Source organism: Paroedura picta, chromosome 2, assembly GCF_049243985.1.
Source record: "Paroedura picta isolate Pp20150507F chromosome 2, Ppicta_v3.0, whole genome shotgun sequence".
Lineage (NCBI taxonomy): Eukaryota > Metazoa > Chordata > Lepidosauria > Squamata > Gekkonidae > Paroedura > Paroedura picta.
The window spans coordinates 172,029,556-172,042,264 of NC_135370.1; the positions used below are offsets into that span (position 1 = coordinate 172,029,556).

Consider the following 12,709-nt stretch of genomic DNA (forward strand, 5'->3'; position numbering starts at 1 on the left):
ATGACTGAGGATGCTTCGCAGAATTTGTTTCCCAGCACACATCTGGGAAATTGAAATCACCCATGATGACAAGGTTCTACCGCTTGGATATTTTCTCAAGCTGCTCACAAAGTGCAGCATCCACATCCTCTCGTTGGTCAGGCAGTCAGTAGCAGACACCAACCACCACACTGTTTGTTTCCCCCTCGCTTATTTTCACCCAGATTCCACTGTAGATATACTATCCTTCACTAGAATTTCCTGACAGGTAAGCCCTTTCCTCACATACAGTGCCACTCCTCCACCTCTTCGATCTATTTTTTTTTTGAACCGGCCTTGCCGGTTGGGCTGCCCCCGATCGGTCTCCTTCCTTACACTCCCTATGTTGAACATCCATGTGGCTTCAGTTTAAAGCTCTCCTGATGAATCTCCCCAGGTTCCTGCCAAACACATTCTTCCCCAGCTTCGATAAGTGCAGTCCATCAAGTGCTAGTAGGCCTTCCTCAAGAAAGCCCATCCCATGGTCCCAGAAACCAAATCTCTCCTGCCGGCACCAAATATGCAGAACGGGGAAAGCAACCCCCCTTCTCCAGATCCAAGTCCATCACTCTTAACCAGTACATCATACTGGCTTTTTGGGGGGGAGGTTGCGAAAGCAATAGAAACCAGGAAGAATGAAAATGTCCCCCTGTGAAAAGCTAGTGGGCCACCTCAGACCAATTTTGCTAAGAGCATTTCGTTCAAGTACCATGTGATCTCCGGAGGGTTAATTAACACAGAGAAGATGGTAAAAGGCCAAATGAAGTTCACCTTCTGCAGGTGGGTCCTGGAGCACCATAGCAGTGTGTGTGTGTGTGTGTGTGTGAGAGAGAGAGAGAGAGAGAGAGAGAGAGTGGGAAATCTGTGTCTTGTGGAAAATAGGACCTTTGGACTGAGGGACCGCCTGCATCTTTGTAGTCAAGGGCTTAAGATCCAAGTAATATCCCCCCCAAAGGCTCAGAATTGTATATTGCAAAGATGTGTGATAATCTTAAAATTTCAGGCTGCAAATCAGCTCTTCCCCCAAAAAAGATTTTAATTTTTTTACAATCAACATACCTCAAACCACTTTCCCAATTCTAAGGGTTCCTGAATGGGAATCCCGGAACAGAAACTTGTGGTTAGAGGATTTGCTCGCATACACACACATACAACAAAGAAGAGTTGGGTCTTAAGAAGAGTTGGTTCTTATATGCCGCTTTTCTCTACCCAAAGGAGTCTCTTTTTTGTGTGTGTATGACCGTTTATGCACTGAGACCTTCACTGCCCCACTCCCCTGTCAGGAGCACAGAATGGGGGTGGATGAGGTGCACTGGGCCAAATGCTCCCCCATGTGAGTGCAGGAAGAGGTGGGGCAACCTGCCATGACTAAAACTCCAGCCTGCAGCCCGGCATGAAACCTCCAGTGCATAAACGGTCTATGCGAGCAAATCCTCTCACCACAAGCTTCTGTTCCGGGATTCAAATTCAGGAACCCTTAGAATTGGGAAAGTGGAGTACCAAATGAGTGGAAGGGATCAGGAAATCAAGCAATTTGAAAGGAGGGAAAGTAGGATCATAGAGTTGGAAGGGACCTCCAAGGTCATTTAGTCCAACCCCCTTGCAGATTGCAGGAAATTCACAACTCCCTGCCTACCCACAGTGACCCCAATTTCATGTCAAGATGACCCTCCCCCCCAAAACCCCCGGAATCCCTGCCCAAAGTGATGATCGGCATTTCTAGCCCTATTGTGTTTTACAAGGCAGCAATATTAAAAAGGCAACAAAACTATTTAAGATTTTACGCAAGGAAAGGGAATAAATCTTTACAGAGAAGGAATGGGAAAGAAGTTCGGGAAATACAAACTTCTGAATTAAAAAAGAAATCCCAGGATTGAGTATTTAAGCTCAAAGTAAGACAAAAATCATGCCAACCGCCAACATTGTTATAAAATGCTTTAATAAATAGTTTTCTTCCGAAAGCTATCGAAGAACATGTCAAACAAAATGTACTGCACAGATATTCCTGCAAAGCAATTCCTGCATTCATGTATAAAATAACTAATTAAAAAAAAGAACATTCAGGGATACATTGCTGAGTGGCCAAAATATTAAGAGGGTGGGAAGAGAGCGAGGGAGAAAAAAGGGAGAGAGAGAGAGACATCGATTTTCTTTTCAATGATAGGACAAGCTAAGTAATGTAGGATTATGTTTCCCCAGTCATGAAAAATAAAGATATAGCTCATCTGTTTTAACAGCAATAAAGCCTTTAAAAATAAACCCCACATATAATGCACAAGCCTTCCATTATAAATTATCAATTTCTCGCGAGGTATTCCAGAACCAGACGTTGTGACCGATGTGGGGCGGCTGCTGAGAAAAGCAGCCCCGAGGTTCCCCCTTTCTCTAGGGACAAAATAGCGAAGACGTGACCTCACACCAAGGGCTTCCCTGCCCCTACAAGTAGCAGCCAATGAAGTGGGGGTAGAGACAGGGAACCTCTCGGTCTTCTGGTGGGATCTGAATCACTTGTAAGTTCTGAGAAAGGGAGGAGATGAGGTGGGGGATGCTTTTTAAAGTGGGGGCCATGCACCTGCTATAATGCTGAGTTCCAGCCAGAGATTTGCCATCTTAAAAAAAATGAAAGAAGAAAAGGTGAAGAAGCACATCAGAAACGAGAATGAAAAGAATTGTTCCCTTCATTAGGCCTGTATTTTGTGTTTTTTTTAAAAAAAAGGAAAAGCAATACCATGGGTAATAAACAATCGCAAAAGAAAAAAAAATTAATTGCCTTGATATCTTTATACTGTACAGTATACCTACTCTCTGCATTCTTGAGATGAGTGGAAAACAGCCTGGATCTATTTACATGTGAAAACAGTCAGCGGCAATACAGTGGAAAGTACAAAAAAAAAGACCAAGGGATTCCCCGACATTGATTGTTATGAACATTGTTTTCTAAGAGGGACGTAATACCAAAATAAGTTTTTTTTATTAAATTTTATTAGAAACTGCCATAAAACTTCCCTTTCTGCGACATAAATTAAAAAGGAATGACTTCTTTTTTAAAAAAAAAAGACCAAAAATATTTTTTTAAGTTATTAACTCAAATATACAGAAGTGATTCATTTAAATATATACATATTTACACACACACAAAAAAAATGCACTCGAACAAATCCGAAAATTAACGGTGTCTGCCTGAGGACCCCCAAAGCATCCTCTTGCGGTAAACTTAGATGGGCATGGCAGTCTTTGACAGTTGCTATAGAATCTTTTTTAAAATTTTATTTTATAATTTCAAGGCACTTTTGAGACGTGCTTCAATACTGCAGTCCTAAAGGAAAGGAAACGCACGGACACGTTCAACTTAAAAAAAGGCCACTTTCTTCTTTTTTCCCCCAAACACAGTCTGAAAGATCTCTATAGACAAGTTTTTTTGTTCAAAAAGGAAAATAAGGCAATTTTTTTTTTTGGGGGGGGGAAGAATTTAGAAGTAGAGTAGCTTCTTGTAGGGACTTAAAGTCTATGGGGGCTGTGACTTCTTATGGGCAACTTCCTCTATCAGGAGGTTTTAAAGCCACCGCTGTTAACAGTTTATTTTAAAGACAGAGAATGGATCCTGTAAACAGCGCAGAAGATTGTACGATAAAACTTTTACGAAATTATCGAAAATATAAACTCCCCCCCCCATCTACCATCCAGCAAGCACATTCTGAGTAGATTTTACAAAAATAGCAACTATCAAAGATTACTCTGACAGTCATCGAATAATTTATACAAGGCTAAAAGAAACAAAATAATTTTTTTTATTTTATTATTTTCATTCTTTTTTTTACTGAAAATAAAGTAACTATGAACATTTGACTCCCGGATATTTAAAGTTCTTGACCCAAAGTGGAGGTGTCAATTTCTCCCCCACCCCCCCTTGAACCCAGACCACCGTGGCTTATGGTCCAGTCGCAGACTTAGTCTCTTCCGCCTTCAAGGTTTGCCATGTTCACATTTTTTACAGATCTGTTGTCCATTTTGGTTGTCTGAAGAGATTTCTTAATAGGGCTATTCTCAGATGAGTCAACAGCCTTTGCTGGCAAAGGCTTAGAGAGTTTGTGAGAGAGGAATTTGTCCATTTCCATGACCTCCCTCTCCTCTTCTTCCTCCTCCTCCTCCTCACACTCCGTGGACTCCTCTACCCCGTCGTAAGTTCTCTTTTGAGATATAAAATTTTTGCGTTCGTAGTGAATGTCTTTGGGACCATACGGCCTCTCTATAGGATTCCATATGGGATTGAGAGGTGCCCACTGGTTATTGGCTGCCTCTTCTCGGGACGGGGGGTTTCTCTCTCGTTCTTTTCTTCTCTTCCGGGTCCACCACACGCAGATTATAATACAGGTGAGCCACACGATGCTAAAAACTGCGCAGAGGATTGGAACCAGGTAATCTAGGAAAGAACACAGAACCAAATGTCACATCCTAGTTTGTGACTGACAGTTAAAAGCAAAAATACAGAGGGAACACACAATGAATGGGTCCAGAAAGAGGTACTACAATGGGGTATCAGGAGAGCAGCAATTCAGCTGAAGCAGCTTTAACCTTCAACTTGTCCTCTGAAACAGCTTACATGGATATGTGGGGAACTGGATTTGCATGGAAATATACTCCCAATATATTTCACATGATATATTTCTGGTAAGGGCTTGGAAGAGGAACATGTCTCACGGCTTAAGTGCCACTCAGCGCTTAACACCCACTCAGGGTGGCTGTCCAGCCCCTGAATGCCTCCTCCTCCAACCAGCTTGCCTGTCTGTCCAGTGGCCAGCCAATCGTCTACTATCTACCATCCCCCACCCCTGGCCACCCCCTCCTCCTTCCACTTCCCTCCGAGGCTCGGAGGCTGCAGATCCCTGCTGTATGAGAGTTGCCCCTGCCAGTGAGTTCCCTAACAGCTGCCTGAAGCCTTTCCAGGTCCTGGGGGGGGAGGCTGTCTGCAGATTTCTTTCAATCCCCCCCCAAAAAATCTAGCACCCATTGTCTTCCTGAATGCAATGAGCTTTGCCTCTAGTTTAATATAAAGGTAAAGTGTCCCATAAAGCGTTTTCCCCCCTTTTGTGGTTATTATTAAGAGATGCATCTCTCCAAATAACTTAAAAATGGTTCTCTTGATCACCACTCTCTTAACAAACTCTTAGAGTAGGATGAGGCACTCCAGTAACCCATGGGGTAAAAAGCAAACAACCCAATAGCAATAATATGTAGCTTCTCTGGGGTTTGTTTTCTACCCAGGTGGTATATTTTTAAAAACAGAAAATAAGTGGCTGACGATAGTTTATGACAGCCCAGCTGACAGCACCCTATGAGGAAAAGCACCTAGAGCCATTCTTCCGTGAATTCTACCCAAAAAGCCCAAAAGGGCTGAAAACAATCTGCAAAATTTGGCCTTCACATCATACAGTGTTATGCCAAGCAGCATACTTTGACCCCAATTTCAACCTCACAGCCACTGAACCGTCCCTGTCTGAGTCCCTTGCTTCAAACTAGGAAAGAGAGATGGCTTCCCCATTAAGTGTATGAACACTTAACAAAAGGTGTGCGGGAATATGTGTGTGTGTGTGTGGGGGGGGAACCAACCTTTACAGGCACAAACTGCTCCCAAATTATTATTATTATTATTATTATTATTATTATTATTATTTTGACTTATTGCCCGCCACTCTCATAACTGGCTCGGTAGCGGGTTACAACAGTCTGTTAAAAACCCCATTAAAGCCCATCCGGACAGTCATCAATACAGACTCCTCAAAAACAGACTCCTCAACCAATAAAACCTACCCACTAGCCCCTCGAAATCTAATATAGGAGTGGGAGGAGGCAGCGCGGATCACATGTTGGGTGCTTACGCTCTTGACACTGGGAGGCCCATCAGATCTTCCTCGACACGCCGGACTCAACCATAGCCCTGGCGGAAGAGTTCTGTTTTGCAGGCCCTGCGGAACGCTGAAAGCTAGGCTCTCTATTCACCCATTTAACAATGATGCTCACGGAAGAGTTGGCATACTGCCCGCTCCTCTTGAAGAGGCTGCATCACATGTATTACGGCACCACAGCTAGCCTCACACAGTGAGGGCAAGAACAAGGAGATAAGGAGTTGTACTGAGGGTACTCAGGGATGGGGACTGAAGACATATACAGTTGCTGCTCTTTGCACGCAAGTCACAAAAACCCTTTCACACTTACCTGACGAAGAACTCCCGACGACTATGGTTTCTATCTTGACTTCTGTGACCGCCAGCATCACGGCGCTGTTTTGCCGCTTCGTAATTGCGTTTACTATAGTATTGGCAGCGTTCTGAATAAGGCTGTTATTGGTCTCATCTTGATGCGAAATGAAAGACTGAAATCAGATAGGGAACACAGGTTTAGGCGGGCCTTGTTTTTCGTATTGGCCGGTAAGCCTTGGTTTGATGACCAGCCTTGTATCTGAGGGTTCAAGAATTCCCGTTATGCTGCTGAAGGCAGAGGGGCTCCTTCAAAGCCAGTAATATGTGCCAACATCCAGCCTGCTCAAGGAACCTAGCTGGATACTAATGTTACAGAATATTAGAGTCTGAAGGGGCCATCCAGTCCAACCCTCCTGCTGAATGCAGGATCAGCCTCAAGCATCCAGGAGAAGGATCTGTCCAGCTGCTACTTGAAGACCACCAGTGAGGGGGAGCTCCCCACCTCCTTAGGCAGCCCCTTCCACTTCTGAACTAAACTCATAGAATCCTAGAGTGGGAAGGGGCCATCCAGGCCACCTAGTCCCACCCCCTGCTCAATGCAGGATCAGCCAAAAGCATCCAGGAGAAGGATCTGTCCAGCTGCTGCTTGAAGACCGCCAATGAGGGGGAGCTCCCCACCTCCTTAGGCAGCCCCTTCCACTGCTGAACAAGAATCACAGAATCCTAGAGTGGGAAGGGGCCATTCAGGCTCACAACCTCCTTAGGCCATTGATCCTTATGACCCATTGAACATAAATTGTGCTCTTGCTGCATTGTTACTATACAAGTAAGCAATGGCAGCCTAGCTAAGAGTATCTTACTGACCAGCCAGGTGGAGTGAGAAGTAAAAATGGCCCTGGATTAAAGCCTCCACCCCTCTGATGGAAGCAGGATGGGAGGAAGAGCAGAGGGTCCTGTCCTCCACATGGGGATGTGGGCTGTCTGATCACAGTGACTCCTATACACATCTATTGGGGCAAAGGCTGGCCCTCATTTGAGGCCAGGCTGGCTCTAGTAGGAGTGCATGCCCCTCCTCTCGGGTCGTCAGCCCACTGGGACTTCCCCCAGTGATCTTATTGGTCAATTCAGTACTAAGAGCCAGCTTGGTAGAGAGGTTAAGAATGGTGGCCTCAGATCTGGAAGATTGATTTCCCACTGACCTGTCACACAATGCCTGCTGGGTGATCATGTCACAGTTCTCTCAGAGAACTCTCTCAATCTCACCTACCTCACGGGGTGTCTTGTTGTAGGAAGAAGTAGGGTAGGTGATTGTATCCTGTCCACTTTGGTTTGTGACAGTGATCTGAAGCCATCAAGTTTTTACTTCAATTATCTTCCCTCCCCCTTAGATCTGTACTTTTTGAAGCCTTACAACCTCGTTTCCTCCTTTCTCAGTCAAGGAAGGTGCCATATTATAGCCTTTGGCTTGCGCCTCACAATAATTCTCTGATTATCCTGACACCGTGATCCTTATGCCTTAGAAGAAGAGTTGGTTTTTATACCCCCCATTTCTCTACCAGAAGGCATCTCAAAGCAGCTTTCCTCTCCCCACAACAGACACCCTGTGAGAGAGGTGAGGCTGCTCAGTCAGAACAGCACTATCAGGGCTGCGACAAGCCCAATGTCACCCAGTGGCCTGCATGTGGAGGAGCGGGGAATCAAACCCAGCTCACCAGGTTAGAAGCTGCCACTCTTAACCACTACACCAAGCTCTTTTATTCTTCAGAAAAGCCGCAGCTCCCTGCAATATCTTCCACCACCTTTCCGACAGTCTCGTGGCCAAGTGAAGGGAGTGCGCTACGGTTAGAAGCAAAACGAGTCGAGAGATTTCTACGGCCAAGAGTACAATGGGGAAAACATTTTACCACTTGCGCAGAAGGACACCTGGTACTTACAATAGCGACTTCTACGGCGTTCTCTATGGAGTAGGACGGATCGCACAGCAGCAGCAGCGTTCGGTCACTTGAAACAGATCGAGTGACTGGCAAGTATCGGATTTCAGAGCAAATGTTTTCAACTGTCGTGCCCTGTGAGAAGGAGGGAACACAACCCCCCCACCTTGTGAAACAGGGAATGGAAGTTAAAAGTACAACTTAAGTCTCAGAACAAAACCCACCCAAGGGACAGACTGGAGTTCACAGAGCAAGGGGAAGAGGTTAAGTCTCCTTTCCAGTGGGTCCAATAATAAAGCAAGAGCATTTATCAAAAGGGACGCATATCATGCAATCTCTTCAGCTGAAGTGTCTGAAGGCAGCTGACACAATAAACAAAATAGCAGTTAAAAGTCACAGTATTGTAATGCCGCTAGCGCGCAAAAAGCACTGAGGTGTCTCCAACAATCCACAAACTCAGTCCTATTTCATTTCCCGCTGCAGTTCATTGAGCCCCCTGAATGTTTTGCTCCTAGATCATCCTCCTGGGGCATCTAGTCCAACCCCCTGCACTATGAAGGACACTCACAACCTTCTCGCTCAACCACTGTCACCTGCCACCCCCTTGAACCTTCACAGAATCAGCCTCTCTGTCAGGTGACTCTCCAGCCTCTGTTTAAAAATCTCCAAAGATGGAGAACCCACCACCTCCTGAGGAAGCCTGTTCCACTGAGAAATTGCTCTGTCAGGAACTTCTTCCAGATGTCTAGACGGAATTTCTTTTGCATTAATTTCATCCCATTGGTTCTGGCCCATCCCTCTGGGGCAAGAGAGAACAACTCTGCTCCATCTTCTATATGGCAGCCTTTTAAATACTTGAAGATGGTTATCAGATTCCCTCTCAGTCATCTCCTCTCCAGGCTAAACAGACCAAGCTCCCCCAACCTTTCCTCATACATCTTGGCCCCCAGCCCCTCACCATCTTTGTTGACCTCCTCTGGACACGCTCCAGTTTGTCTACATCCCTCTTCAACTGGGGTGCCCAAAACTGAACATAGAACTCCAAGTGAGGCCGAACCAGAGCAGAGTAAAGTGGTACCATCACCTCCCTTGATCTGGACACGATACCCCGTTTGATACAGCCCCAAATCCCATTTGCCTTTTTAGCCACTGAGTCACACTGCTGGCTCATGTTCCATAAGACTCCTAGATTCTTTTTGCACATGCTACTGCAAAGACAAGTCTCCCCCATCCTATATTGGTGTCTCTGGTCTTTCCTACCTAAATGCAGAACTTTACATTTGTCCCTATTGAACTTCATTTTATTCAGTTTAGCTCATTTCTTGAGCCTATCAAGATCATCTTGTATTCTGATTTGGTTATCTGTTGTGTTTGCCACCCCTCCCAGTTTAGCATCGTCGGCAGAGGCTTCCGTGTGCAAGAACACTTCATCAGATATAAGGGCACAAAAGCTTATATTCAGAATTAACCTTAGTTGGTCTTAAAGATGCCACCAGAGTCAAACTTTGTTCTATCGTTTCCGACCACCTGAATCTATGTCACAGGGTTATCGTGAGGAGAAAACAGAGAACAAAGCAAACTGCATCGGGGAGAAAGGTGAGGCATGATCACAGTATGACGAAAATTAAAGGGAGCCAAGGGAAAGGTTCTTACTTGTTAGTTTGCAGCTCTCTGAAAGCAGACAGCCAGTCCTATGGTGCCATATTGTAAAACATACTGTTGTGAAGCTGTCAGAACATTAACGCCACTTAAAATTCTCACCTGGGGTACTTTGTCTCTGTTAAAAATCAGCGTGATCCTGGCACAGCTGTTGTCCAAGTAGCCCGAGCTGGGACGGCACTTGATGTTGGCAGGCAGGGGCTCCGATTCACTGCACTCCCCCCAGTCGGCGCAAGGTGGTTGGAAACATTTGACGTACATTTTTTCTTGGCATTCTTGACCCTTAGGACACCGGTAGGCTGCATGGTCCGGGTGGCTGGTAAACAAGCAGGATTTCCGCCCACACCACACCTGGAATTTAAACAGAGCTGCTGATTTCAATGTGGAGAGATAGCCAAAAAGGCAACAAATGCATAAATTAACAGCCCGCTCTTCCAGTCATTTTAGTTCCAAGAATACTCCTGCAATCAGCTATAAAACAACACACATGCACAGGAGGATCTCTCTAGGAATGCTCTGTTCTTAGACAGTGCTTGATGCTAATGCAGGTTTTTTTTTGCTTATTTTGAAATAGCCATTGGCATTCTGTCCCCTTTTTGCTGTGGAAAAGGTTGTTGGGGACTCTCTAGAATACTTCAAGTAAACCAAGGCACAAAGTCAAACAGAGATTCCTACAAAACTACATGAGGCTGTGCGCTTGACTGCCTAACCTAGACACGGGGCACCTGGCCGATGCTGTGGTTAAGGATGGTGGCCTCTAATCTGAAGACGACTGAGAGGTGATATGAAAACCATTTTCAAATACTTGAAGGGCTGTCATATAGAAGATAGAGAAGAGTTGTTTCCTGTTGCCCCAGAGGGCTGGACCAGAACCATTGGGCTGAAATTAATTCAAAAGAATTTTCTGATAAACATCCGGAAGAAGTTCCTGACAGTTAGAGGGGCTCCTCAGTGGAACAGGCTTCCTTGGGAGGTGGTGGGTTCTCCTCCTTTGGAAGTTTTTAAGCAGAGGCTGGATAGTCATCTAACAGAAATGCTGATTTTATGAACTGAGGCAGATTGTGAGTGGTGGACAGGAAGGGATGTGCCAGTGTTTGTCTCTTGTGACCCTTCCTTGCACACCCAGGGAATTGCTGATCACCACTGTGGGATGGTAGGTGAATTTTCTCCACACCAGGCTGGATTCTGGAGATTTTTGGTGTCTTTGTGGGAATCATTTGGACATTAAATTGGGGTCACGGTGGGTAGGCAGGTAGTTGAGTTCCGGTATTGTGCAGGTGGCTGGTCTAGATGCCCCTGGATGTACGTTCCAACTCTATGATCCTATGACAGCAGAGTCTTAAGTGTTTTCCCAGCAATATGAACAGTTGGCAAGAGTTAGCAAAAACAAGTATAATATGAATCTGTACACAATAAAAGCAAACGAGACAGACTGCAGTGCATTATCTGTACCTCTTCACATCAGAGGTACAATGGGGACAGTTCTGGGCTCTGCTTCTGCAAACTTGAAAGTGCCGGGCAGGCAAACATACTCAGGGGGTGGCATTGTTCCTGTTCTTTTCATTGCATGCTATCATATTCTGTCTGAGTGTGTGTTGAGTGGAGACAAGGGTGGTGTGGGGAGAAGTGGTTAGTTCCTAGTGGCTGTGCAGAGATGCTACAAAATTACATACCGTATTTGCCGGCGTATAAGACGACTCCCCAACATTTCCACTCAAAATATAGAGTTTGTTACATTACATTACAGTACTATGGGCCAATATGGGCAGCTATGTCTATCCCAACTGAAGTGCACCCGGCGTATAGGACGACCCCCCCACTTGGAGGCATGTTTTTCAGGGGGAAAAAGTAGTCTTATACGCCAGCACATACCGTAATTATGACAGCTGGCAGAGGAGTGCCATTGAGGCTTTCAAATCGGAGGGGTAGATGCAAGACAACACAATGCATTTGAATCTGATACTACCTTGGTGCAGTCAATGTGCCCATCCAAACAGTGGCAGCTGTTGCATTCTTGATCCCATCTACTGCCGTGGGGAAAGGACATTCCTTTAAACCAGCAAGACTTCCCAAATCCTATCACTGGCGGAGAGGAGAAAGTGGAGATAAATTCCACTTTAAGTACAGAAGCAATTCAGATGAACCCTCTTGAACCGTAAATAATGTAAAACTTAAAAAATAACCACCACCCTTGATCCATTTGGAACAAATCTTTGCTACCTATGCTAGCTCCCCCCCTGCAAGGCTGACTTCAGGAAACAAATTTTAAAAGGTGGAGAAACACACGCAGAACCCTTCCCAACAACTTAGCCCGGCCCACCTACCACCCTGTTCCTCACATTCAACTAGGAACTCCACCGGGGAAGTGGGGAGACATAGTAAAATGTCAATCCGCATTGTCTTAAAAAGCAGGCTGGAAATGTAATCGATACGACAATAGCCCAAGTGATCCCCATTCAAAAAAAGCAGATTAAAAACAGCAGGTAGAAGACTGGAGTCATCCGATATTGTGCTCTCGGTTGAAAGCTTCAAGTTACCTTCTTGGCATCTGGTTCCCGCTCTTCCAGGGGGGCAGGTGCAGCGGTATCCGTTGATTTCGTCCACACAAGTTGCCCCGTATGCACAAGGGGAGGACTGGCATTCGTCAATATCTGGGGAATGGGAGGGAAAAAGCAGTTGCCCAAATGCTCCAGGTGCAAACTACTGCAGGTTTTGGCTGCAACACAGCCGGATGAGACCTCAGTTTGATTTTACAGAGGGTAAACTGAGGCCAAGCATATAAGCATAAAATTAATTCCCTCCATGGGACAGTTGGCTGAACTGTGATAGCTCCATTGGGGCTCTCAGCTCTTCTGGGAACTCATTCTACCAAGTCGGGGCCAAGACTGAAAAGGCCCTGGCCCT

The 12,709-nt window shown here is 45.5% G+C and overlaps 1 protein-coding gene across 2 annotated transcripts in view; it reads right to left on the reverse strand.

Moving 5' to 3' along the window:
- Nucleotides 1-1,938: 1,938 nt before the first annotated feature.
- JAG2 (jagged canonical Notch ligand 2) overlaps nt 1,939-12,709 on the reverse strand; it is a 108,848-nt gene continuing 98,077 nt past the window's right edge. For both annotated transcript variants that reach the window (XM_077323861.1, XM_077323862.1), the window contains 6 exons: nt 12,343-12,456; nt 11,772-11,887; nt 9,908-10,156; nt 8,150-8,281; nt 6,232-6,388; nt 1,939-4,438 (listed from right to left, as the gene is read on the reverse strand). In XM_077323861.1, the coding sequence (XP_077179976.1) occupies nt 3,966-4,438; nt 6,232-6,388; nt 8,150-8,281; nt 9,908-10,156; nt 11,772-11,887; nt 12,343-12,456 (1,241 nt within the window). In that variant the 3' untranslated portion in view covers nt 1,939-3,965. The remainder of the gene's footprint in view (nt 4,439-6,231; nt 6,389-8,149; nt 8,282-9,907; nt 10,157-11,771; nt 11,888-12,342; nt 12,457-12,709) is intronic.